The sequence below is a fragment of the Schistocerca nitens genome, chromosome 4 (assembly GCF_023898315.1).
Source record: "Schistocerca nitens isolate TAMUIC-IGC-003100 chromosome 4, iqSchNite1.1, whole genome shotgun sequence".
In the NCBI taxonomy this organism is placed as follows: Eukaryota; Metazoa; Arthropoda; class Insecta; order Orthoptera; family Acrididae; genus Schistocerca; species Schistocerca nitens.
The window spans coordinates 516,428,412-516,455,680 of record NC_064617.1 but is presented as its reverse complement, the minus strand read 5'-3'; the positions used below and the strand labels follow the sequence as shown (position 1 = coordinate 516,455,680).

Below are 27,269 nucleotides of genomic sequence, written 5' to 3'. Positions count from 1 at the left end.
CATAATTAGTAACACGTTTGCGAGTGATATAAACATGTGCAGAGCGTGCATATTAACTGCACCAGAATTCATCAGAAACTTATGAACAACAGGCAGAATTTTTGGCACATGACTTAAACATCACATAAATGCCCTTGTTGTATTGTGAAAGATTGATAATCTGCATTTCAAGCCAGCGAAAGGCCACAGATTACTTTTTACTGTGTCATTATTACCAGCAAAAAGTATTTGTTTTTTATGCCATCCACGTTGATCCCACAGAAGCAAACTACAATTGGGCAGTGTTGTGTCCTCCAGGCTTGTAGCACAAAGCTTATGGCAGTGTCAATCTGTTCTGTAATTTGATTGTAAAAGTCACAATTTCTGGCTTCTTTGCTTCTCCAATTCTAGTGACACTCTGATCATTGAAGTGCACACTTTGTTTGTCTTATTTTTAAGAATGTAGGTCAACAATGTATCTTCGTTTGTGAAGCTGTAAATGCTTTTTCTTCTTGCTAGCCCACCTATTTCCACTCTGTGGGTATCTGCAAATTTGTTTTTCTTGGCCCACATTATAGAACCAATTGTCCAATGTAATATGATGCCCTGTGTTGAATATTGGTGCAGAGAACCACCTTACATTGTCAATGTTCTTTTAGTAACAACAAGAGGTCTTTCTGGTTGCTTACCAATATAGGTACGGCCAAACTTTCAGGAAACATTCTTCACACACAAAGAAAGAAAATATGTTATGTGGACATGTGTCCGGAAACGCTTACTTTCCATGTTAGAGCTCATTTTATTACTTCTCTTCAAATCACATTAATCATGGAATGGAAACACATAGCAACAGAACGTACCAGCGTGACTTCAAACACTTAGTTACAGGAAATGTTCAAAATGTCCTCCGTTAGCGAGGATACATGCATCCACCCTCCATCGCATGGGATCCCTGATGCGCTGATGCAGCCCTGGAGAATGGCGTATTGTATCACAGCCATCCACAATACGAGCATAAAGAGTCTCTACATTTGGTACCGGGGTTCCGTAAACAAGAGCTTTCAAATGCCCCCATAAATGAAAGTCAAGAGGGTTGAGGTCAGGAGAGCGTAGAGACCATGGAATTGGTCCGCCTCTACTAATCCATCGCTCACCAAATCTGTTGTTGAGAAGTGTACGAACACTTTGACTGAAATGTGCAGGAGCTCCATCGTGCGTGAACCACATGTTGTGTCGTACTTGTAAAGGCACATGTTCAGGCACATGTTCTAGCAGCACAGGTAGAGTATCCCGTATGAAATCATGATAACGAGCTCCATTGAGCGTAGGTGGAAGAACATGGGGCCCAATCGAGACATCACCAACAATGCCTGCCCAAACATTCACAGAAAATCTGTGTTGTTGACGTGATTGCACAATTGCGTGCGGATTCTCGTCAGCCCACACATGTTGATTGTGAAAATTTACAATTTGATTACTTTGGAACGAAGCCTCATCTGTAAAGAGAACATTTGCACTGAAATGAGGATTGACACATTGTTGGATGAACCATTCGCAGATGTGTACCTGTGGAGGCCAATCAGCTGCTGATAGTGCTTGCACACGCTGTACATGGTACGGAAACAACTGGTTCTCCTGTAGCACTCTCCATACAGTGACATGGTCAACATTACCTTGTGCAGCAGCAACTTCTCTGATGCTGACATTAGGGTTATCGTCAACTGCACGAAGAATTGCCTCGTCCATTGAAGGTGTCCTCGTCGTTCTAGGTCTTCCCCAGTCGTGAGTCATAGGCTGGAATGTTCCGTGCTCCCTAAGACGCTGATCAATTGCTTCGAACGTCTTCCTGTCGGGACACCTTCGTTCTGGAAATCTGTCTCAATACAAACGTACTGCGCCACGGCTATTGCCCCGTGCTAATCCATACATCAAATGGGCATCTGCCAACTCCACATTTGTAAACATTGCACTGAATGCAAAACCACGTTTGTGATGAACACTAACCTGTTGATGCTACGTACTGACGTGCTTGATGCTAGTACTGTACAGCAATGAGTCGCATGTCAACATAAGCACCGAAGTCAACATTACCTTCCTTCAATTGGGCCAACTGGCGGTGAATCGAGGAAGTACAGTACATACTGACGAAACTAAAATGAGCTCTAACATGGAAATTAAACGTTTCCGGACACATGTCTACATAACATCTTTTCTTTATTTGTGTGTGAGGAATGTTTACTGAAAGTTTGGCCGTACCTTTTTGTAACACCCTGTATGAACTTCTAAGTTATGGGTATAAGAAAGTTTGACAAACACCAAGGCAAATATTTTAACACCACAGTTCACAGTTTTGGAAGGGATATATTGGTGAAAGGAACATTTTCCACAAAACTCGAGCTTTTTGTCAGTTGTTTGAGAATAGCAGCTCTGGTGGTCCTGGACAGCTGCCAAATTATCAGATTTCTTCTATTGAGATCGGCTCTCTTTGTCATTAAATCTGATCTACCTCTCATAATCCTCAGGTGCTTCAGGCACATTGTTAGCCTGAGTATTTCCCAACCTCATTTCTGCTGGTGTCTCATATATCATGTGAATTCATCCAAGATCTTCAAAAGGCCAGACACAAGAGACCGATAAATGCTTAGATCTCAATGTGGTCAGTAGGAAGAACATTTTGGGACCTAGAAAATTGCTCTTTTAGAAAATCGACAAATTGAGCAGTGATTGTTACTAGTCTGTTGAGCACTGACTCATTCACAAGACAATGCCAAGTAGCAAGGACTGTTTCTACATCTTCAGCTAACCTTTCACACCAGGATGATGTTTTTGCTGAGCTTTTTTCTTTCTTGTTGCATGCAGCAGTATCCTCTTCCATTGTAAGGTATTAGTGGCTCTCCTATTCCACATTTTTACAAGCTTTGTAAGTTGTTTTGTTCAATTTATCATCTTCTTTCATTTCTTCATCTTTTTCTGTATCACTTTTCTCAATGCCACTAGCTTATTTCCTTGTATCTGGGAGCAGGTCTTCGATCAGTGTTTAGATCACCCTTAAAATTTTTCTCTGCATCAATAGCATGAAAAAGAGCTTCAGGCACTATTGCAACATCTTGAGTATTTGCTCTCTCTAATATTTCCTTTAACATTATTATCCCGAAATAGAATTTTTAAAAAACGACACTTGTATGCACTTCGTAAGTGAAAACTATGCTTTGAGAGAAGTAGTAATGAATTTTACGAATGAAATCACTTGGGTAAAAGTGAAAACATGACAAATAGTAATACAATAAGTAGACATAGTAAAGAGCCCTGAATTTTGCGAAATGGGTATGGGAAGCTACCAGAAAACCATCCAGGCTTATTGCTTACTGGTCTGTGAGTGACGCGATGGACTGAATCTGAGCCTGTCCCTAAGGGGGTATTAAGCTGCATATGAAACTTCCTGCCAGATTAAAACTGTGTGCCAGACTGAGACTCAAACTTGAGACCTTTGCCTTTCAGAGGCAAGTGCTTTACAGACTGAGCTACCCAAGTACAAGTCACAACCCATCTTCACAGCTGTATTTCCGCCCGTACTTCATCTTCTATCTTCCAAACGTCATAGAAGTTCTCCCGAAAAATTTTCAAGACTAGCACCCCTGGAAGAAAAGATATTGCAGACACATGACTTGGCCATACCATGGGGAATGTTTCCAAAATGAATTTTTCAGACTGGAGTGGAGATGAGGTACTGATGGAAGTAAAGCTGTGAGGATGGGTCATGAGTTGTGCTTGGGTAGCTCAGTTGGGCAAAGGTTTCAAGTTCAAGTCTCAGTCTAGCACACAGTTTTAATATGCCAGGAAGTTTCATGACAGTGCATACTCCACTGCAGAGTGAATAATTCAGTCTGGATTAAGCTGTGTACTTTTGCTTTCAGTTCTCTGTTGTTAGATCTGTCATTTTACTGATTAAGTTGCCTGTACTAAGTACATTTTTCATGTCACTACTTCACAGTGAGTTGCTTAACAAAAACATTTGAAATAAGAAAAAATTATGTTGGTTACTCTTTTACTTATTGAAATAAAATGTTATACTGGAATAAGTTCATTTGTATTTTAGTGCTGCATAGATGACAATGAGGAAATGATGAAACTGCTTATAGAGTATGGAGCAAATGTGAATGCAGAAGATAGTGAAAAATGGACTCCTCTTCATGCCGCAGCTACTTGTGGCCACTTACATCTTGTTAGATATCTCATTAGTAGGTAAGTTTGTGTCTTTTAATTTTGGATATTGGTTATGATCAGAATATTTTAAACTGTACAAGACACTTTATGTTTAGCAGTATATGTATGTTACTTTGGTACTTGAGTGATATCTTGTCACCTTGGTCGATTGTACAAATTTAATCTTTTGTTTCATCAAAATTTGAGATATAGATCATGAGAAATGTGCATTGTTCCCTGTGTACACAAAATTCTGGGATGCATAGGCTTGGTTGCAGAGAGTATATTTTGTAATATAGTTTAGGAATTTTTCCACTGCCACCTCTTACCGTCACCTCATAAGCAAAACAAATCCGAATACAATTTTCATTCAGTGTTCTGTTAAAGTTAAAATGTTTGAAGTGGTAAATGTCAGCATACTATCTAGACATAAGTAGCAGTCAGAAATGCATGCACTGTTATTACAGAAATTTTCTGGAACTAGTCATAATTATTTTAAGCTGTGATCTCATAGAAAAATTACACTGCATTTTGTGTTTAAAAATACGTAAATTACAGTTTTATCAACATAGTTTTAGGCCTAAAATGAGTCAGGTAAGGCCATTGGACATGATTGAGTAAAACTGGAAATTAGGACAGTCATATTTCTTTGTTTTGTTAATAAAGTTCATTACTATCAAAGTGATTACAAATCTGAAACAATAAACACTAAATCTGTTCAAAAAAAGAAAAAAAAAAAAGTTAGTTCACTGTAGATTTTCACTTATTGAGTCTCACATTTGCTAATGATCGCTAATTATTGGCACTTACCATTAATAGTACACATTTCACAGTGCTGGCCTGCAGCATAGGTAGTGGCAATCTGGCTTGTAGAAAGAAATGGAAAATAACACTGAAAAAATAATGAAATCAAACTATGGAAAATCCAGGATGTAATGTAACAATATTACGAAAAGGCAGTTGTCACTCACCATACAACAGAGATGCTGAGTCGCAGATAGGCACAACAAGAAGATTGTCATGAATAAAGCTTTTAGCCCATAAGGCCTTTGTCAAAATTAGATCTCTCACACACACACACACACACACACACACACACACACACACACACACACACACACACACACGACTGCAGTCTCCGGCAACTGTAGCCACACTGCGAGCAACAGTACATGATGGGAGTGATGACTTGGTGGGGTAAGGAGGAGGCTGGGGTCTGGAGGGGGATAGATAGTAGGTTATGGGTGCCAGACAGTGTAGTGCTGCTGGAGAGCATGCAGGGATGAGGTGGAGAGAGGGTAGGGCAGCTATGTGCAGTCAGGAGGTCAGGCGGATGGCAGGGGAGAGGTGGGGGGGGGGGGGGGGGGAGAAGCGGATAATGAGATAAGTAAAAAGACTGGGTACATTGGTGGAATGAGGACTGTATGGTGCTGGAATAGGGACAGGGAGGCTGGATGGGTGAGGACAATGACTAATGAAGGTTTAGGCCATGAAGGTTACGGAAACATAGGATGTATTGAGTTATTGCAGGGAAAGTTACCACCTGCGCAGTTCAGAAAAGCTGGTGTTTTGGGAAGGATCTATATGGCACAGGCTGTGAAGCAGTCATTGAAATGAAGATTGGCAGCGTGCTCAGCAACCAGGTGGTTCACTTGTTTCTTGGCCACAGTTTGTTGGTGGCCATTCATGCGGACAAGACAGTTTGTTGGTTGTCAAGCCCACATAGAATGCAGCACATTGGTTGCAGCTTAGCTTGTAGATCACAGTTTTCAATTAATCAGAAGAAAATCATTTAGAAAAAGCTACTTCCGTGTGGTGCAGGATTCAGGCATTAAGGTAGGCAAATGAAAGTTAATTTAGTTTCTGAATTGCCAGTTCTAAATCACTATTTTCAAGAATAGTAAAGGTTAATTTATAATACATTACTGACTAGGACTGGTGACAAATAGAAAATGACTTGGGTTAATTACATACACAACTCCCAAAATAGTTCACTTTGGAAATATATATTAAATTTTCACGCAATTGACAGGAGTACGTACAATTTACATACATGAGAGAGTTGGCTGTAGCAATATCACCTCCCAATAGCTTGCAGTCCAGATTCATTCATGCCATCCCACTTGAGCAGGATTTGCCATTTTTTTCTGGGGTGCTTGCTGACAGTTTGAGCGTAAAGGGTAGGTTCACTCCCTAACTAAATGTGGAGACATGAGGGTAGAAAAACAAACACCTTTCCACTAACTACAGGTAGTATCCGTATGACAGTGGACAATCACCAAGGTCAAGTCACAAGTGGACTAACTGAAACATCTAACAGAGAGAAAATTCATGCATATACGTCTCTAAATGAGAAGAGACTATTCTTGTTAATTATGTGTACCACTCCTTGCGAATCCCTCATCACCAACTCAAATTAGTTGTTTTATCAGTGCATCAGTTATCTAATTACCAAGTCAAGCAAAATAAAATTGTGGCAACATTTTGTGAACATAAGAAACTATTCCGCTACAGTGTGGTATTGAATAAATGCTTCACAGATTCTTGCTGTGGCGGATTAGTTAATCTCGAGTTTTCCACGACATTCAACGTTATTGTTAGGAGATTAGATTTCAGTAGGCCATCAAAAACTAAGATCTCGTAACGTGTACAGTTGTTTGGGAAACAGTCATGGGAATACATGAGAGAAGTGGAAGGTGTCCACTTTCTGCGGAAATGTTAAATTCAGTATAAGTCTGCAGACCACTGCAAGAGACATAGTTCATATGATAGCAGATCATTTCAGCAGTTGGAGTATAGTGTTCCAGTATTACAAAGTTGCCACTTTGAGATGCAGTTGGGGCTTTGGCTCCACCAGTGCTGATGTATACAGGTGCCCTTTGTCCATGTGGAAACTGGGTCTGCAAGATCTGGAGCCCATCTCACATTTACACTCATGTTCAGAAAAACTGAACACCTTGAATGACTAGAGATAGAATGTTCATATTCGGAGGACATGTACATTAGTATGGTCTGCCGAAATGATTAGCATTTGAGCCATATCGGCCTGCAGTTTCAAGGTCAGCATTGACATTGCAATGCAACACTGCCTTCCAATAAAATGTGCCTGTTGCTGTAAACTGAAGGTTATGAACCAGTGTGGCATATGCACGAAACATACTATCAAATCAAAGAGTTTGAAAGAAGGTGCATTATTGGCATGAGAGAATGTGCTGGATCCATCCAGGAAATTTCTGCCCATTGTGTTTCGGCAGTGCAATGGGTGTGTGTGGAATGGTTTATGGAAGGCCGTAGAACACAATGAGATGAGATGGGTCAGGTTGCACCACCCAGACCCGCCACTCTCAAGAATATCAACACCTCATATGAATGACATTGCAGGACAGATCTGTGTCATCATCTCTGGTGCAACAATGGAACACATTGTACACTATCAGAGGTGACTTTCCGTCACCATTTATTACTGCACAAGCTGTATGTGCATCGTCCACTTCTCCGTCTACCTTTGATGAGTGTGTAGAAACAGGCTAGGTGGCAATGGTTTTTGGAATGATGTCACTGGGGTCAGGAATGACATCAGATAGTGCTTTCAGATGAATCCACGTTCTGTTTGTTTGAAAATGATGGCCGCATTTTGGTTTGCCACAGACAGGGGAGCGACATCACAGTGATTACATTTGTACAGTACACACAATGCCACCTCAAGGTCTTATGTTGTGGGGTGCTGTTTGGTAAAACCACAAATCACTTTTTTTTTTCCAGGGCACTGTGACCAGTTTGACCTATGTGAATGACATCCTGTGACACTTTAGCCATACCCTTTCTGCACAACATCCCAGACGCCATTTTTCAGCAAGACAACGCACAACCACGTTCTGCACAAACACTTGCTTGTTGGTGTCGCAGGATGTCAGCCTATTTCCCTGGCCCGCGATATCACCAGACTTGACACCAATCGAAAATGTGTGGGGTATGGTGAAACGATGGGTGCAGTACAGTGACCCATTGCCAACTATGACAGATGAATTTTGGAACCAGGTGAATGCAGCCTGGATGGCTATACCACAGGATGCCATTCGCGCTTTATATGCATTGATGTCATCACGCATAGAACAAGTTATCAGGGCCCATGGCGAACCCTGTGCCCACTAGGCAGCAGGACACATGCTGGACCGAGGTGACTGAAATGCTAATCATTTCTGCAGAACATATTACCGTATTTACTCAAATCTAAGCCACACTCGAATCTAAGCCGACCTGAAAAATGAGACTCGAAATCAAGGAAAAAAAATTTTTCCGAATCTAAGCCGCACCTGAAATTTGAGACTCGAAATTCAAGGGGGAGAGAGAAGTTTTAGGCCGCACCTCCAAATCGAAACAAAGTTGGTCCATTGTAATATGAGACACAATTTAGGTCGAATGAATGACGATACAGCTACAGTAGTTTGGTTCGAGTTGTAGGCTTAGCAGTTAAGCTTTACCACGTAGCCATTGCTATGCGTCAGTTGCTTCGTCCGTATTTATATGGGTACCCTTCCTTTTTCACGTGCTTCGTCTGATTTGAAGCAATTGCTTATTTTTCTTTGATCTACTAAGTGTCGTTCTCTTTGTTATAGGTGTTTATGTCGCTCTAAGCTGAAAATGCATTACTGTACTGTGTGATGCATTGTTTGTCGCCTTCTGATAATGTGTGTTTACGACCTGTCACCGCTCGCGGCATGGCTTGCTTTTGTGCACGCTACCACCACTTACAATTAAAAAACAAAAGAGAGGAATCGTCTCATTTGTGAAACAATGGCAAGAGACTGCTATTTGCTGTTACTTACACTGGTGCTTTCTTCGATAATGATCAACAAGAACCAAATAATAGATTGCGTGTGATAGAAGATGTTCTGAACGAGAGTTTAGCGAAAATTTTTCTCCGTTTGAAAATCTTTGCTGACGCCTCTTTAGTACATTACATTGCGCACAGAAATTAGTCATCTTAAGATTTAAAAATCTAGTCAATTGCCGCGCTTCATTTCTGACTGTACCACTATTAGGCATAAGAATAATACGAATATAAACATGACATGATATGTACATTCGTAATTGTTGGGTTCAAATTAATGATATGATTATAATAGAGGGAAACATTCCACATAGGAAAAATATATCTAAAAACAAAGATGATGTGACTCACCAAATGAAAGTGCTGGCAGGTCGACAGACACACAAACAAACAAACACAAACATACACACAAAATTCTAGCTTTCGCAACCAACGGTTGCTTCGTCAGGAAAGAGGGAAGGAGAGGGAAAGATGAAAGGATGTGGGTTTTAAGGGAGAGGGTAAGGAGTCATTCCAATCCCGGAAGCGGAAAGACTTACCTTGGGGGAAAAAAGGACAGGTATACACTCGCGCACACACACACATATCCATCCGCACATACATATGTGTGTATGTGCGGATGGATATATGTGTGTGTGTGCCAGTGTATACCTGTCCTTTTTTCCCCCAAGGTAAGTCTTTCCGCTCCCGGGATTGGAATGACTCCTTACCCTCTCCCTTAAAACCCACATCCTTTCATCTTTCCCTCTCCTTCCCTCTTTCCTGACGAAGCAACCGTTGGTTGCGAAAGCTAGAATTTTGTGTGTATGTTTGTGTTTGTTTGTGTGTCTGTCGACCTGCCAGCACTTTCATTTGGTGAGTCACATCATCTTTGTATTTAGATATGTACATTCGTATGTGTTTGCTGTTGTCTCACTCTAGTTTTGTAGTTTATTAGGCAGACAGGATTTAAATGAGATAGCAGCAAACACGAAACAATACATGGCAAAATGTTTATATTCGTATTATTCTTATGGTGAGGAGAATACTGCATGTGATTCACAATACATAAAAGTTCCTATTAGCAACCATCTCTTCTCACAGGTAGGAGAAAATTCAGAACGTAGAGTTGGCCATATTGACAAACATCCCAAACAGTCTTGCTAGTTGGATTTTCGTAGTACATTGAAATGATGCTACATTCAAAGATGAACAATACGGAATTTGTATTTACTTCGTTGGATAATGTATGAAAATGCAGTGGTCGAAATTCGGGGCAGAGAAAAAAGCTCATCTTCCACCTTTTTTTTTTAATGACGCAGAGGTTTTGGCGCCCGTATTTATCTTTGTGCTTGCAAAGCATGCCTGTGTAGCGCTACATATATTCGACAGCAGAACTTAGTTGTGGTGGCACCTACCAACATTTTTCAGAACTTCCACTTACTTTGCACTCGATTCTAAGCCGCAGGCGGTTTTTTGGATTACAAAAACTGGAAAAAAAGTGCGGCTTAGATTCGAGTAAATACGGTAATGTACATGTCCTGTGAATATGAACACCCTATCTCTAGTCATTCAAGGTGTTCTGTTTTTTCTGAACATGAGTGTAGGTTTTGATAACATACATTGCAGCATGTTGTCCACCTCAGAGGGAGAAGTACAGAATTCTGCTCCACACTTTTTAAATTTACATGGGTGGTGAGATAATTCCTGCCTAAAGGAGGAAAGCAATTTCAATACTCCTCTTCAAAGCTGAGAGGAGTGTAGAGATGCTCATAGCTGTTATAGTTTTGCTCTTGTCATTTGCATATGGGTGATATGGAGTGGATAGTCAACATTGAAGGGAACGTAGATAGACTTTTGAACGTTTGAGTATATATATTTTCCTGGTGTGATAAATGTTGATGCTCTTCGCGGGTGTGCAGCTGGATTTCATCACCCTTATGACACAATATTTCAATGGTCCAACTGGCAGGTGAGACTGCAGGTGCACACTCACACCAGAACTAAGGTAACATCAGATAATGGTAGCTCCTTTATATTCTCGGAACAGGCTCAGCGCCTGCATGAGAAGAGGAAGGGCTGCCCTCTGCAAAGCGAAGCAGTACCAGTGAAGGAGAAACTAACAAAAGTGATGAATTGCAAATTAAGATGCAGCCAGTCAAAAACCAGGCTATTTTTGTTTTCTATCTAATAAAATAGGATTCCACATTTTGTTTAAAACGATACCTGTATCTCTACTAATAATGTCTTCGGATAATCATATTTTGATGGCTTCCTTAAGTACACAATCCTAGTAATGGAAAGCCAAAGCAATAATTTGCATCTCTTTAAATCACATATTATGCCCTTCATTGAGGTAGTGTTCAGAAATGGCAGATTTTCTTCAGCCTGAAGCAAACGTGTGTCATTGATGTTCTGCACATCAATCATGAATCGTATAAATAGTCTGTCCAGTATAAACCTTTGTGCAGTGACACAGAATTTTATACACTCCAGGCTTCCTCAATCCCAGATTGTCTTTAAGTCATCCAAGAAAGGCTCTAATTTTGGCCGAAGGCAAAAGGACACTTTTAATGTTGTATTTTCCGAGGGGGTTTGAAATTTTTTGAAGAAATACTGCCCGCAGAGAATAAAAAAGCAACTGACTTAAAAGTGCTCATTTTTTTTTTTCACATGGTGGTCCAAATTGGAATGCATGAACAGTTTGGTGATTAGTATATGCATTTTGCCAGAAAACAACCTTAAGATAATCCAGTTCCTGCATTAAATTATCAAATCTGAAACAGCATAAGCTCTCTTGACCAGTGTACGTAAACCTCCCATGCGTTGATATGGTGGATGACAGTTAGTAGCATGGAGATAGCAGTCTGTATGCATAGGTTTAGGGGATGCATTGTATCCCAAAGTCACATTTTGTTTTTTTGTACGCTAAAACCTCCAAAAAATTTAATTAATTTGCCATCTTTTTCAATTTCCATTGAAAACTCGTTGTGTGGATGAAGGCAGTTAATCTAAATACCTATGAGGAGCTTACATTCCTTGTTTCCAAGTGATAAAAATGTCATTACCAATCTCAAAAACCATTTGAATTTAAGAGTAGTAGTCATGAAAGTGGTACCTTCAAAATCTTCCTGTTGCTGCCAATCTTTTCATGGAAGATTTTGAAGATACTGCCTTCCATGCCATCGCCAATCATAGTCTCAATGTATTTTAAAGATAAATAAATTATTGTTCCAGCTTCCTGTTAGTGGGATTTGTACTTAAATCAGAGGGCAGACCTTCTGCTTCTCGCGCATGTGCAGCGGCCGATTTCCGGGGTATAAAGTAGCCGGCATATCTGATGTTTTCTCAGTTCCAGTGCGATTGTGCACCTGCATCTCACCTGAAGATGGCAGCTAGTTGGACCATCAAAGTATCGTTTCTTCAGGATGATGAAATCCAGCTGCTGCATACCTGTGAAGATCATCAACTGCTCTTGAACACTTTTTCTGAAAACTGTCTTGAGCAGCTAGATCAGCAGCCCAGATGCAATGGAAATAACTTAGACATTATAGCTACAAACAGTCTAGACAATATCGATAGCACCATTATAGGGAAGGGAGATTAGTGATCATCATGTCACCATAGTGACTATGGCTACGAAAGTTAATAAATCTGTCAAGAAGGCTAGGAGAGTGTTTCTGCTTGAAAGAGCAGATTAGCAGTTGTCAGTATCTCATTTAGATGATGAACTGCAGTCATTTACTTCCATGATGATAGACATAGAGGAATTGTGGGCAGAGTTTAAACAGATTATAAATCATGCCTTAGACATGTATGTGCCTAGTATATAGATTAAGAACAGAAAAAACCGGCTTTGGTTTACCGATGAAATTAGGAAAATTCTGAGTATATTCTCAATTCAAAAGAGAACGTGCAAATGACAACAGTCAAAAGTTAGAGATTCATGCATCTGTGAATACATCTATGTGCCAAGCATCCAACAGCTACCACCGTCATACCGTAGAGAAATTTCTGGCTAAGAATCCAAGAAAATTCGGGGCCTATGTAAAATTGCTAAATGGGTCTAAGGCTTCCCTCCCATGTCACACATTGACCAGTCTGGTATGGCAGTTGAAGATATCAAAACAAAAGCTGAAGTTTTAAATTCAATGTGTAAGAAATCATTCAAACAGAAGAATCATACAAACATACCGTCATTTGACCATCACACAGTCCTTTATGGGTGATATAGTAATAAGCACGCTAGGCATAGAGAAACAACTGAAAGAGTTGAAAACAAAGAAGTAACCAGATCTGGATAAAATCCCAATTCGGTTTTACAAAGATTGTCTATGGCATTGGTCTCTTACTTAGCTTGCATTTACTGTGAATCTTTTGCCTAGCACAAAGGTCTAAGTGACTAGGAAAAAAGTGCAGGTGACTCCTGTACGTATAAAGTGTAAAAGAATGGACTGACAAAATTACAGACCAATGTCCTCAACATTGGTGTGCTGTAGAATTCTGGAACATATTCTGAGTTGGAACATAATGAATTTCCTAGAGACTGAAAAGCTTATATCCGTGAATTAGCACAGTTTTAGAAAGCATCACTCATGTGAAATCTGCTTGCCCTTTTCTCACATGATATACTGTGAACTATGGATGAAAGGCAGATTCCGTATTTCTATATTTCCAAAAAGCATTTGATACAATACTCCACTGCAGACTGTTAATGAAGATAACAGCATAAACAATAGGTTCCCAGGTATGCTAGTGGCTCGAAGACTTCTTAAATAATAGAACTCAGTATGTTGCTCCCGACAGCGAGTGTTCATCATGTTCATCAGAGACAAGGGTATCGTGAGGAGTGCCCCAGGGAAGTCTGATAGGACCAATGTTATTTTCTGTATACATTAACGAACTGGTAGACAGGATGGCAGCAATCTGCAGTTGTTTGGGATGATGGTGTGCTGTGTTGAAAGGTGTCGAAGTTGGATGACAGAAGGAGCATACAAGATCACTTAAAGACAAAATTTCTATGGCAGGTATCTCCAGTTGTAGAAAAATGTGAATGACTAGGGAAAACAAACCCGTAATGTTCAGATACAGCATTAGTAGTGTCCTGCTTGACACAGTCAGGTCATTTAAATACCTGGGCGTAATGTAGCAAAGTGATTTGAAATGGAACGAGAATGTGAGGATTGCGGTGGGGAAGGCGAATGGTCAACTTTAGTTTATTGGGATAATTTTGGGATTGTGTGGTCTATCTATAAAGGAGACCGCATGTAGGACACTAGTGGAACCTATTCTTGATTGCTGTTCAAATGTTTGGGATCTGCATGAGGTTGGATTAAAGGAAAACATGAAATCAATTCAGAGGTGGGCGGCTAGATTTGTTATTGGTAGGTTCAAATGGCACACAAGTGTTACAGAGATGCTTCGGGAACTCAAATGGAAATCCCTGGAGGGATCTTAACATTCTTTTCAAGGAACACAATTGAGAATATTTAGAGGACTGGCACTTGAAGCTTGCTGTAGAATGATCCTATTGCTGTCAATATACATTTTGCATAAGGACCATCAAGATAAGATATGAAAAATTAGGGCTCATATAGAGGCATATAGTTTATGGAACATTAAACCTAATCTTCCTTCCTTCCTACCATTAAATCCAATCTTTCTTTCTCCCTCCCTCCCTCCCTCCCTCCCTCCCTCCATCCATCCCTCCCTCCCTCCCTCCCTCCCTCCCTCGGCACCCAGACAGTCTTTTGTGCCTCGCTTTGCGAGTGGAAGTGATTAGTAGTGGTACAGGGTACCCTCTGCCACACACTGTACAACGGCTGGCGGAGTTTATATGTATATATAGATGTAGACGTAGACGTAATCGCTTTCAGGTTGGCTTGAGGGACTTTGACTATACCATTGATAACCTGATCCTGTTGGAGGTAGCTGTACAACTGACTTTTCTATACAGGCATCACCTCATAAGTATTTGTTTTTTACGTTATGAATGTGTATCTACTACTTGGAAGCGTAATATCTTTGTGCAGCTTCATGAATGGGTCTTCCAAGGACTTTTTCAGTCTTGATAGGTTCTCCCCTGCCACATTATAGTTCAAATATCAAAATAGCAATATCATGTCTGATTGCTTTAAACGAGAGATCAAAGATAGTGGTTGAAGCGAGACTGTATTTGATATTCCTATGAACAGCAAGCGTGGAGGGTAAAAATCGTAGAGGGAGACCAAGAGATGAATACACTAAGCAGATTCAGAGGGATGTCTGTTGCAGTAGGTACTGGGAGATGATGAAGCTTACACAGGATAGAGTGACATGGAGAGCTGCACCAAACCAGTCTCAGGACTGAAGACCACAACAACAACATGAACAGCAAAACCTCCACATTTAGTAGTTCTGTTCACTGTTCTTTATTTGCAGCTGATTTCTCCATTTGCTGATCTTCCTCCATCCGTGCAACAACAATATGTCAGTTGTACTTGACAGATGGATTGCTGGAAGAATAGACTGAGAACAGACATTTTGAGTTCTGTACAGAGGTATGTCTTTCCAACAGAATTCATTCACCCCCCCCCCCCCCCCTCCTTTCCCTTGTTTGAGTTGTCTGAACTGAGAATAGTAGACATTGTTCTACATTTCAAAGAAATTGTGAGTTTCCAGGATGTTTTTATTTTATTTTAATGTTATCTGTTTGCTGCATTTTAGGGACTTGAAAACATTGTTTCTAAAAGCTGTAAATATTTTCAAAATGTGAATAATACGAGGGTTGGAAGGTAAATAGTGGCAACTATTTATTCACAACCAATACAAAAGAGTTATATGTTTGCACCTGGTACTGTCCTTCAAAGTAGTCACCAGCGGTGTGTAGAACCCGCTGCCAGCAATGTGGAAGGTGTAGTACACCGTTAGCAGTACTGATGATGGTGCGAATAGAGCAGTCTACTCCCTAATGAATCTCTGGAACAGTTCTGAAGCGAATGCCACGAAGTGGTTCCTTCATCCTTGGAATCAAATCAAAGTTACAAGGACTTAAGTCTGGGGAGTATGGTACAGTACTTACCAGCCCCATCAACCGAACAGAGCAGCCACAGCTTGCGCTGTATGCGCCTGTGCGTTGTCCTGCAAATGATGGGTGGGTTGTGCAGAAAAGTGTCGCCGCTTCTTTCGCAAACCTAGTTGCATGTGATGCTCCAAAAACCAACAGTAATACAGTGCATTGACGATCTGATGTGGAGGAACATAATGCGTTATGATAACACTATCACAGTCGTACAAGAGAATCACCGTAACTGTAGACTGCTCCATTCGCACCTTCCACATCACTGGCAACGGGTTCTACACAATGCTGGTGACTACTTTGAAGGACAGTAACAGTTGCAAACATGTAACTCTTTTGTATCGGTTGTGAATAAATAGTTGCCACTATTTAAGTTCCAACCCTCGTATTTGATGACCAGACACATGGCAGCTGTTTCAGTTTCATAAAGATTGTGTGTGACCTCAGGTTTTTATAGATATATGATCTATGGGTCCACCAGACCTCCCTATCTAAAAACTTTGAATATGGTGCAGCATGAGGAAATTAGGCTGTCCTCTGGGACTCGCAAGATCAACCTTGTTCCCAGCAGGGAGACTGGTGAGCTGCCACTCAACAACAGGAAACGTTTCATCATGACCTTGCAAGCTTATTAAATACTACCCACACCTCTAACATCTGCAAATAATACTATTGCTCACCCACCAATGAAATGAATTTTTAATAATCATCTGCAAGCAATGTGACCTTTTGAAATATCTGTGAGAATGTTACCTTTTAACGAAGATGTAGTTTTTGTTAATGTTTTACACCAAGCTTGAAGCAGATGACCACTTGAACAATTTACGAGACCAGAATTGAAGAGGTGGACAAAAATAAGGAACACCAAAAAATGCAACACATTACCATGCCTTGTATGTTGTAAGAAAACCACTGGCATTCAAAACAAACTAGTGCAGTATCAGAATCGGTAGATACGTGTCGTGGTTTTCAAGGTAATCTTTTACCATTCTTGCAAAACAGTGACAAGTTCAGATAATGATGGTGGATGTGGATAGCGATCATGCACCCTTCTCTCCAGAGTATGCGCAAATGTTCAACACTATAGGAATCTGGTGACTGTGGTGGCCAGGGTAAATGTGGCAGTTCATCCTCGTACTCACAAAAGTCATCGGGGAACTATACTGAGCTATCTGCAGGCACTGAAATAAACTGACTGCTGGTTTGTAACTGTCTGAGCATCCATGGTGCCTCGTGTTTTGTGCCTGTTGGCAGAAGAATAACCATGTCCACTCATACGAAGCGGAAGCAAAATAGTCCACAGCTAACATCGTTCACTATTGGCTGCTGTACACACTATCGGCGGATGAGTACAATGCGCTGTAAGAAGTGGTGTGAAGCAGAAAGAGGTGCAGGCTTGTGAGTGCCATCTGGAGTCTGTGCACAGGACCAAGAGGCGCCAGGTGATCGGTTGTGCCTGCATGGTGGCAGTTTTTGTTGTACACCAATTGCTTCATACACAACATAAATATTCCATGATATTTTAGACAGTAACCAGGTTTGTAATGGACCTCTTCGCCCCCACACCCAAATATCAGGATTTACCTTCCACTGAATTGATTTTATATAGTGCAAAATTGTATGAGGCAGCAGTAGGCGAGAAAGCTTACAGGAATATTAATGTCACATATTGTATCACACTTGCCGCTGAATCAAAGAGCTGAGCATCTGTATGATGGGGATTGGCACTGGAGGACAAGAATCTTTGGTTGGTGAAGCCAGCTTCCAGCAGCAACATGCCTCTTACTGGTCACTCCAGAGGAGCGAAGTTGATCTGACCATCATCTGAATTGGATGCTGTCCATTTATGCATGCCTTTCTTCTCCGGCAGAAGGATCCTTACTTTATTGTGCTCACAGTGTGTCACATTTTCACAGTGTGTGCTTTATGTTTTCATGAGAGCAGAAGAAAGTTTAAGTGGGGGACTACTCTAAATTTCACTTGATGAGTGAGTGTGTGATAACACTTTTAAAGTTTTGTGTATTGTCCAGATTTCAGTGAGAGGCTTTTTGCTGATTATTATTGTAATGTCTTGCTGCAGAGTAACTTGTTCATCCTTTTTTAAAAAAAAGATTGGGCAGCCATGTTTTCTTGATTTATTATTTTAGATTCTTCTCTCTGGAATTTAAATACTTAAGGACTAAAGGAGACCGCTCACCGAAAAGCAGAAATGTTGAGTTGTCGATAGGCTCACACAGAGGAGAGAAAATTTGCTACATTTTGGAGTTATCTTTTATACACCCACACGCATACGCGTGCCTATACATCTGCAAGGAGGGGCGCACTTCCACCCCATAATGCTGTTCCAGTCTTTAAAAAAGAAGGGTCTGTGAATAATTACTACTCAATTAGAGAACTGCAAGGTGGCATTCATGTTTAATCTCTGCCATTCTCTTTTTTATTCTAAGAGAAATGTTTTGGGAAATGTAAACCGCACCACAGCTCTTAAAAAAACTCAATATAATTTTTCAGTAGTTATTTTCATAAAATTCTAAAAATTTCAAGAAAATAAATGTTTTGTTTATAATCGATAGAACTTCTGTAAGAGAGATGAATTTTTATTTACAGTTTCTGTTGAAACAAAACACGGTGTTAACAACAGAAATTGAACATTATAGTATCTAAGTAAGGTTTTGATAGCAACTGCAGTTTTCTTTCTCTAGCAAAAATCGATCAAACAACTTGTTCTTCAATTTTTTGGCCGTAGGGCTAGGTTGTGGCCCGTCCGACCAGTTAGCTTGCTAGTTTGCTATAAATAATGCACAATGATATCGTCAATGCTGAGACGACACGATATTTATTCGCCCATTCAGTAATTAATGCAGGATATCTTTTAGACTCAGTGTACGACAAGGCAAGGTTCATGCAAAAATGAACAAGTGACTTCTTTGCTGGTTACTAAAGAACTACGTATAAAAAAGTACTTAAGAATTAACATGGAGAAAACAAGAAAATGGAAAAAACTGTATACTAAAAATAAATGGCACGAAGTAACTGACACAACGCAGTGCTCCTGGCAGCCCATGTGAAACTGATTTATCTGTGCAAAATAAAATACTTGCTATGTGACAATGGGTGATACACTCGTGAACCGATCTGCACTGCACTGCTAATTGTGGTAGCTACAACAGCCCCCTCGGGGTGCCATACAGTAAATGCGCCGGGAAGTGGACGCGCCGACAGACCTTGTGGTATGCTGGTCCCCTGGAGCTGTGGTGTGCTGGCCCCCTGGAGCTGACGTCCTGGTCGGTGGTGGTACTGGAGCCAGTGGGGGATGGCTCATTGAAGATGTAGGCTGGTTTGACCCTGTCAGTTGTGATAGTGGCTCATTTTCCATTCACAAGAACATCCAGGGTGCAATCTCCCCTAGTGATGATTCAATGTGGCCTGGTGTAAGGTGCTGGGAGGGCCGGTTTGATGCCATTAGTTCATAACATAACATGAGTGCATGTCCTCATGTCTTTGTGTACAAAGGTACCAACAGTTCTATGCCTGGAAGGTTGCGGAGATCGGATTTTTCTGACATGATCACAAAGGTAACTGACGAAGGTAGACAGGTCTATATCAGGCTGTGGAGTCATATCTACAAACTCACCAGGAAGTTATAATGACTCTCCTTACTCTAGTTCTGCACGGGAACTGTCTAGATCAGGCTTGTATAATTTTCGTAAGCCAAGCAAGACCATCAGGAGAGCTTCTGTCCACCTGGTATCGTGGCACATCAGGGCTGCTTTCAAAGTGCAGTGCCAATGCTCTGTCATGCAATTACTGGCTGGGTGGTAGCTGGTTGTGTTGTGGTGGATCATCCCACAGAATGCTGTTAGCTTTGCGAACAAATCAGATTCAAATTGTTTACCACAATATGTGGTGATGGACAAAGTACAGCCAAATCATGACACCCAGTTTAATATGAAGGCATACTCGAAGGTTTCTGCTGAGACATTGTCCACTGGGGCCGCTTCTGGCCAATGCGTGAATCAGTCGATCATTGTCAGCAAAGATTGATGGCCATTTGAATGTGGTAACAGTTCCATGACACCGATGTGTACGTGCATAAAACGGGTGGTGGTTTCAGGAAAGTTTCCGATAGGCGCGTGCACATGCCAGCCGACTTTCCAGCGCTGACACTGTATACAACATCGGGCCGACTCAACGGCAGTCTTTCTTCATCCCTGGCCACACGAAGTGATCTGAGATTAGGCGTATTGTAGTTCGTGCTCCAGGATGGCACAGGCTACACAAAAATGTAAATGTGTTTTTGCTTTAATCTTGCGGGTAAAAATGGTCATGGTTTGGCTGCAGACACGCCACAGTGCAACTTGATGCCTGTGCCAGGAACATTGACTAACTGCAGATCCAATGTAGACTTGTTTTCCTGCAACAGCTCTTGTATTTCCAGATCTGTAAGTTGTGCTTCTGCAAGTTCCATGCAGTCTATGGTGGAGACGCTGCTGACAAGGGAGAGACAATCTGCTACTACATTCTCGATCCTGGATATATGCTGGATGTTCATGCTGAATTATGCGATATACAGTAATTGGTTGTGCTGCCTTGGTGAACAGTTACTATTGTTCTATCAAAAGGCGTATGTCAGCGGCTTATGATCTGTGAATATGGCGAACTCACGGGCCTCCAGCTGAGAACGGAAGTATTTGATTGCCTCGTATATCGCTAAGAGTTCTCAATCATAGGTGCTCAACTTACATTGAGCTGGTGACAATTTCTTCGAAAGGAGGCTACAGGTTACCATGTGCCATTGTTGTTCCTGAATATCCGCTGCATGAGGTAAATGTCTGCAGTAAAAATTCCACATCCCCAAAAATTGCCACAGCTCCCTAACTGTGGATGGATGTGAGATCTGTAGGATGGCTTCCACTTTGTTAGGTAATGGTAGTGAGCCAGACACATAGATTTGGTGGCCAAGGAAATCTACTTTTGGTTGACAAAAATAAATTTTGCTGTGTTGAAAATGGTGCCTTATTCGTCTAGCCGTTTAAAAACTTGTACGAGATGCTGGCAATGTTCTTCTGGCGAGACTGGAAATACCAATATGTCATCAAGGTAGGCAAAGCTGAATGGCAGACCATGCAACAGTGAGTCAATAAATCTCTGCCATGCCTGTGCACCGTTTCTGAGGCCAAAAGTCATGAATTTACTTTCAAATAGCCCGTATGGCGTCTTCTTCAGTGACAGGTATCAGTGTGTATGCCTTGGCACAGTCCAACACGCTGTAAAGGCGGGCACCGCTCAACACGTAGTTATAATCGCAGAGCAACGGAACTGGGTAACGATCGGGTACTGTACAGGCGTTAAGTGCTCTATAGTCCCCACATGGACGCCACACACCACACTTCTTAGGCACGAGATGTAACGGTGATGACCAAGGACTACTGGAGAGTCACATGATACCCTCTTGAATTGTACTATCAAACTCGGTCTTGGCGATAGCTAACCGATCCGGGGCTAACTTTTAAATTCTACAGGATAATAGTGGCCCATCTGTGGTCTTTATATAGTGCACTGTGCTATGCTTCACTACTTTAGGCATACCTGGAGGTTTTGTCAGCACTGGAAAATCCCGAAGTAAGGCGGTGTACTCACTGTCTGCTGCTTCAGTCAGCTTGGCAGATCGGATGGTTGCGTGGCACCGGAATCCTGCAGCCATCAGTCCAGTGGTTTGGTCGACCAGGTGTTGTTGGCAATGTCAAGCATAAGGTTGTAATGAGCCAGGAAGTCCACTCCTATTATTGGCTCGGCGACGTACACGACCATGAAGTCCCATGCAAACGCTCGGCATAGGCCTAAATCTATTTCTAAATGATGTGTACCATAGGTTACAATAGAAGAATTGTTTGCGGCAGCTAGACAGAATGATGTACGAGGCCTATACCATTGTAACATTGTTCGCAGGAAAATACACAAAGCCAGTGTCAATCAAATATTTCTTGCCTGTGTGCTGATCACTCACAAACAGATGCTGTGGCACAGACTGGCAATCAGATGAAGTGTCTACACCCAGTGGCATTTGGGTATGTGCAGAGTTTGGTACAGTGATGAGCTTGATCACCAAATCTTCTGTGATACCAGAATATCTCCTGCTGTGTTTCAGTCACAGGCGCAGATGAGGCCATTGATGATCTGCCACAATCACTGTTGGTGTTACACCGAGACATCAGTTGGCTGATCTGTTGTGTCAACATATCAACCTTTGGTGTCAGAGCATCATAGTCGGCGCACGAAACTGTGGCTGACGTGCTCACGCATTGCACAGTTGCTGCACTAATAGGCGCAGGTGAGATAGCGTCCTGTACCTTGTCTGAAGGCATTTCCGACTGCAACGCTATTATTGCTTTGATGGCAGGAGGCAACCCACAGCTCCAGATGGTTCTCAGCAGGCTATCATAGTACCAGCATTGATCTTACTTCGTAGGTGCTGCAACTACTGTGGCAGTTTACAATGTCCAATGTCCTCCTGCATCATAACTTGGTGGAGTTGTTCTTCTTGCGAAGCTGATTCTCTGCGGATAAGTTCTGCCTTGAGCCGGTCGTAGGTATTAGTCTCTGACGGCGCAGTAATCACGTCTTGCACTTCCACTGCATACTGACGATCGAGCTGGCTCATGACTAGTGCAAACTTGGTAGCATCAGCAGTTATTCCTGAGTAAAACAAACTAGCTTCAACTTGCACAAACCACAGCGCTGGATTCTGAGGCCAAAAGGGTGGTAGTCTAACGGTGAGTCTGGACACAGCAGGGTTGGTCGCGGTCAGATTTTCTGTCATCTTACAGTATCACTTTATTTTGTGCATAACGCAGGCGATAAATCATGTCGGGGTCACCAGTTTGGCCATAGGGCTAGGTACTGGTCTGTCTGACTGGTTAGCTTGCTAGTTTGCAATCAATAACGCACAATGATATCTCCAATGATGAGATGACAAGATCTTTTATGTCAAGGCAAGACTCGCATAAAAACGAACAAGTGACTTGTTGGCTGGTTACTAAAGAACCAAGTATGAAGAAGTTCTTAAGAATTAACATGCAGAAAACAAGAACATGGAAAAAACTATATACTAAGAATAAACGGCACAGAGTAATGGGCACGGCACAGCGATCCTGGTGGCCGGTGCAAAACTAATTTATCCATGCAAAATAAAATACTTGAGATGTGACACATGGGTGATGCACTCGTGAACCGAACTGCATTGCGCTGCAATGCCCATTGTGGTCGCTACAGTTTGATCTTTTGTGAGACCTGTGGATGAGTTTGATAGCGATCTCTACACAGTACCATTTTCTGACTTTAAAAAAATTCCTTGTCGAAGAAGTAGGTGGTGATAAAAAATCTGCTGTAGAAAGTTGCTTTACCCGTACAAAAGACAAAAAGAATCACTTGTACTAATATTGTGCATCTTCAATTTACATGTTTCTCATTCTTCTTCACCTTTGTCTGCTTGCACCATAACTTGTGCCATGTTTGCCTTGACTGCTGTTGGAACATGAGCATCAAATGGTGATGTCACAGTTTATCAGCATCAAATAATGATGTCACAGTTTCAGGGACATACTAGAGATGGCTGGGAAGGTTTTTTCTTCCCTCCCCGCAGCAGCCTTACAGATTTGCAGGAACATTCTGATAATTTATCAGTTGACTCATGAACCGGAAACCAGAGTAAGATGATTTAACTGCTTTTTATGCCAGAGGCCCAGCTTGTAAGTACAGTCAAGCAAGAAATAAACATTTTCTTTGTAAAGAGTTCTTCTCCGCTTGAGATAGTTGAAATTGGTCTTTAATATGAAAATGACCTTTGTAATTCATCTAGTATGATTTACACTTTCTGGTATGTGATTGCCACTAGTTAACTACAAAAGTCATTAGTGATCCTCTTAATGTAGTTTGTGTGGAAAGGTGGTGTTCAAGAAATCCAAGAATGGTAAAATGGACATCATAAGCCAATTCATTATTACTGTATGTGTAAATCTTCATCTTAAGTTTCATCCCACCCATGCTACACATGGAGTCTCGCGTTATTGTGGCCCTTTTTCCCTTCCAGACCTGCATTCCGTTCCCCATGCCCTTCCCTCCCTATCCTATGTCCTTCTCCTCTGCCCCCTCCTTCCCCTCTCCGTGTCCCTGTTTACGTCGGCCCAGCAATCCTCCTGGTTTCTGGCATTCCTTACAGTTTTTTTCCTCTTACTATTTTGCTTTCACCTTCCCTTTTTGGCATTTTTGGCCCCCCTTTGGAGTTTGAACTCCCCTTCTAAACTTTCTCTCTGACGAGAGCCAATGAAGCACCATCAGCGTGTGTCCTTACTGCCTCTTCCATATTCTCCTCAGCGCCATTGTCTTTTAACACTTTATAGCCAGCATGGAAGTGAAACATGGACGATAACCAGTTTGGACAAGAAGAGAATAGAAGCTTTCGAAATGTGGTGCTACAGAAGAATGCTGAAGATAAGGTGGGTAGATCACGTAACTAATGAGGAGGTATTGAATAGGATTGGGGAGAACAGAAGTTTGTGGCACAACTTGTCTAGAAGAAGGGATCGGTTGGTAGGACATGTTTTGAGGCATCAAGGGATCACAAATTTAGCTTTGGAGGGCAGCGTGGAGGGTAAAAATCGTAGAGGGAGACCAAGAGATGAATGCACTAAGCAGATTCAGAAGGATGTAGGTTGCAGTAGGTACTGGGAGATGAAGCAGCTTGCACAGGATAGAGTAGCATGGAGAGCTGCATCAAACCAGTCTCAGGACTGGAGACCACAACAACAACAGCCAGCATGATAGTCAGTTGGTGTAATGGGGTCATTATGTACCCTTTTGATTGAGCCTCCTGATAACACAGAGATCACACTTCTGATACCTGAGCTGATACCTCCCCATGTATGCCTAGGAGTGGTTGCTTATCAGTCTGAAGCATCAGAATTCCCGGCAGTGGCCCCTTGCCAGATGACCTTTGTTGTGGCTGGGTGACGTCCAGAGGGAGAACCCCTGATCAGAGTAAGTGTTATCAAGGAAGGCACTTTGCATATTAAACACAATAAGCTTCAAGTTGGCCATTCCTCTATGGCCGTCTCTTTAGTTGGGAGTGGATCTTTTAATGCTGCTTCTTATAAGCCGGTGGCCTTCCCTTACCTGGCTACACCCTGGGAGCAGGGCCAGGCATGCTGGCTTGGTGTGAAACCCTTTCCCTTCTACCTTGTCCACACCAGGACTGATGTGGACACTTTCGCTGCCACCAAGCTGCTATTTTTTGTGGAAACTATTGAAGACAAGTTTGACAAAATAGACATTCTGAATGAGATGCAGTTAGGTTTGCTGTTGATCAAAACTTCTACTGCAGCCGCATGTACCTGTAACTGTCTTGGCAACCTAACGGTGTCCGTTACTCCTCGGGGAGTCATTTTTCATAGGGACCTCATCCTTAAAACTGATGAGGCACTCCAGGCCAATCTAGAATGGCAGGGCATTAAATTTGTTTGATGTGTTCAGAAAGGCCGTAAGGACAATCACATTGCTACTGGTGCCTTTACTCTGCCATTTGAGGGAGCAGTTCTCTATAAAACAACACATAATGTGGAACTTTGAGAAACATAATCTTGGTGTTGGAAAGAATTTTATTTAATCCTTGGTAGCTGCTGCACACATCTTTGCAATATGTTGCTGTGCATGAGCCAGAGAGGTGAAGTGGATTTAAGTGTAGGGCAGATGCTGCCTTCAGCATGTAGGCCAAAGGATCCAAGTGCATGATAGGAACTTACTCTTCTTGAATTCTCTCGGGCTTTAAGATTATCATTCACAAAACAAGCCACTGTTGAATGATGTATGTGTTCCAACACTTTGCAAGGAATCGATATTGGCTTTGAGGGGTTTTCTCCATCAAGAGTCCAACAGTTTAGATTGCCAGTGAAATATCCATATATGCCCTTTGTCTCATTCACGGATATCTTACATAGTGGTTCATATATAGTGCCGCATGCTTTTCAGGGCCTCCTGGTACTAAAAATCTCATAAATTTTTCCTTCATGCCGATTCATCAGGAATTTGTTGCCTGCAGTACTCTAGTGGAAATGCACGATCTTCAGGCACTTGAAGTTTATACCATAAGATGTTCTCAGCAAGTACAGCAGAGCATATATCTTGGAAAAAATTCATCTGCTGAGTTTGCAATTTTGCATTTGTGTCAATAATATTTGCTTCTTAGAAGATTGCACTGCTATGTTCTTTGTGTGCTCATCAATACATCTATCAGGACGAATCCCCCTCCCCCTTTTCACCTCCAGCTTTGCTCCCAAAAGTTCCGATTGGTCATGAAATTGAAACCACAGTGAAAATCCAATGGAGATTTGTGTCGGTGTGTTGCTTAGTGTCTCTGGTATGCCCGTCAGTCACATCACCTTGCACATGTCTTTTCTGGGCATGCAGTGAGCACATAACATGTGTAGAACAATAATCTTTCCACCAGCCGTGAAGTGTCAACCAATGATCTTGTTCAGCAAGCCGATTGTATGATTTGAGAAAATTATCTGTTCACAATTACTGTGTTGACTGATTTGTTTCCTAACATTTCAAGGCCAGTGCTCTATACCATCATGAGTGAGAGACTACAGTACCACAAACTCTTTATGAGGTGGGTTTACAGGATGCTGTCTGTCGACATAAAACACAGTGAATGGGTGCAAGCATAATGTTTCTCCAGCACCATGATGGAGAAGAAGATTTTTTGAACAAAATTGTCATAGGGAACTAAACATAAGTCCATTTAAAAATGAAGACACAGAAGTGCAATACAAATAATGGATGCGATCTCATTCCATGAGTAAAGCAAAGAAGTGCAAGCAAACCTTCTCGATCAAAAAGTGTATGGCTACCTTGGACCAAAAGGGCATTTTGTTGTTGGAATTCATGGAACCTGGTACGACCATCACTGCAGCCTCAAACATGTGCAACTCTTCAGTGTCTACGAAGGGCAATTCAGAACAAGCAAAGTTGAATGTTGTCATCAGGTATTGTCCTCCTTCATGACAATGCCCAGCTGTGGAAGCTGCAACAAAGATGCTCCCTCAGCATTTTCAATGGGAAGTATTTGTTTACCCACCACCTAGTCCAGATTTTGCTCCCTCAGATTTTCATCTCTTTGCTCACACAAAATGCTGGTTAGGAGCACAAAATTTTGACACAAAC

At 41.7% G+C, this 27,269-nt stretch overlaps 1 protein-coding gene across 1 annotated transcript in view; it reads left to right on the top strand.

Annotated features, from left to right (window-relative positions):
- Positions 1-27,269, top strand: part of LOC126251481 (protein phosphatase 1 regulatory subunit 16A) — an 83,379-nt gene that overhangs the window by 4,309 nt on the left and 51,801 nt on the right. Inside the window, exon 4 of the mRNA XM_049951928.1 lies at positions 4,076-4,221. Within this exon, the coding sequence (XP_049807885.1) occupies positions 4,076-4,221 (146 nt within the window). The remainder of the gene's footprint in view (positions 1-4,075; positions 4,222-27,269) is intronic.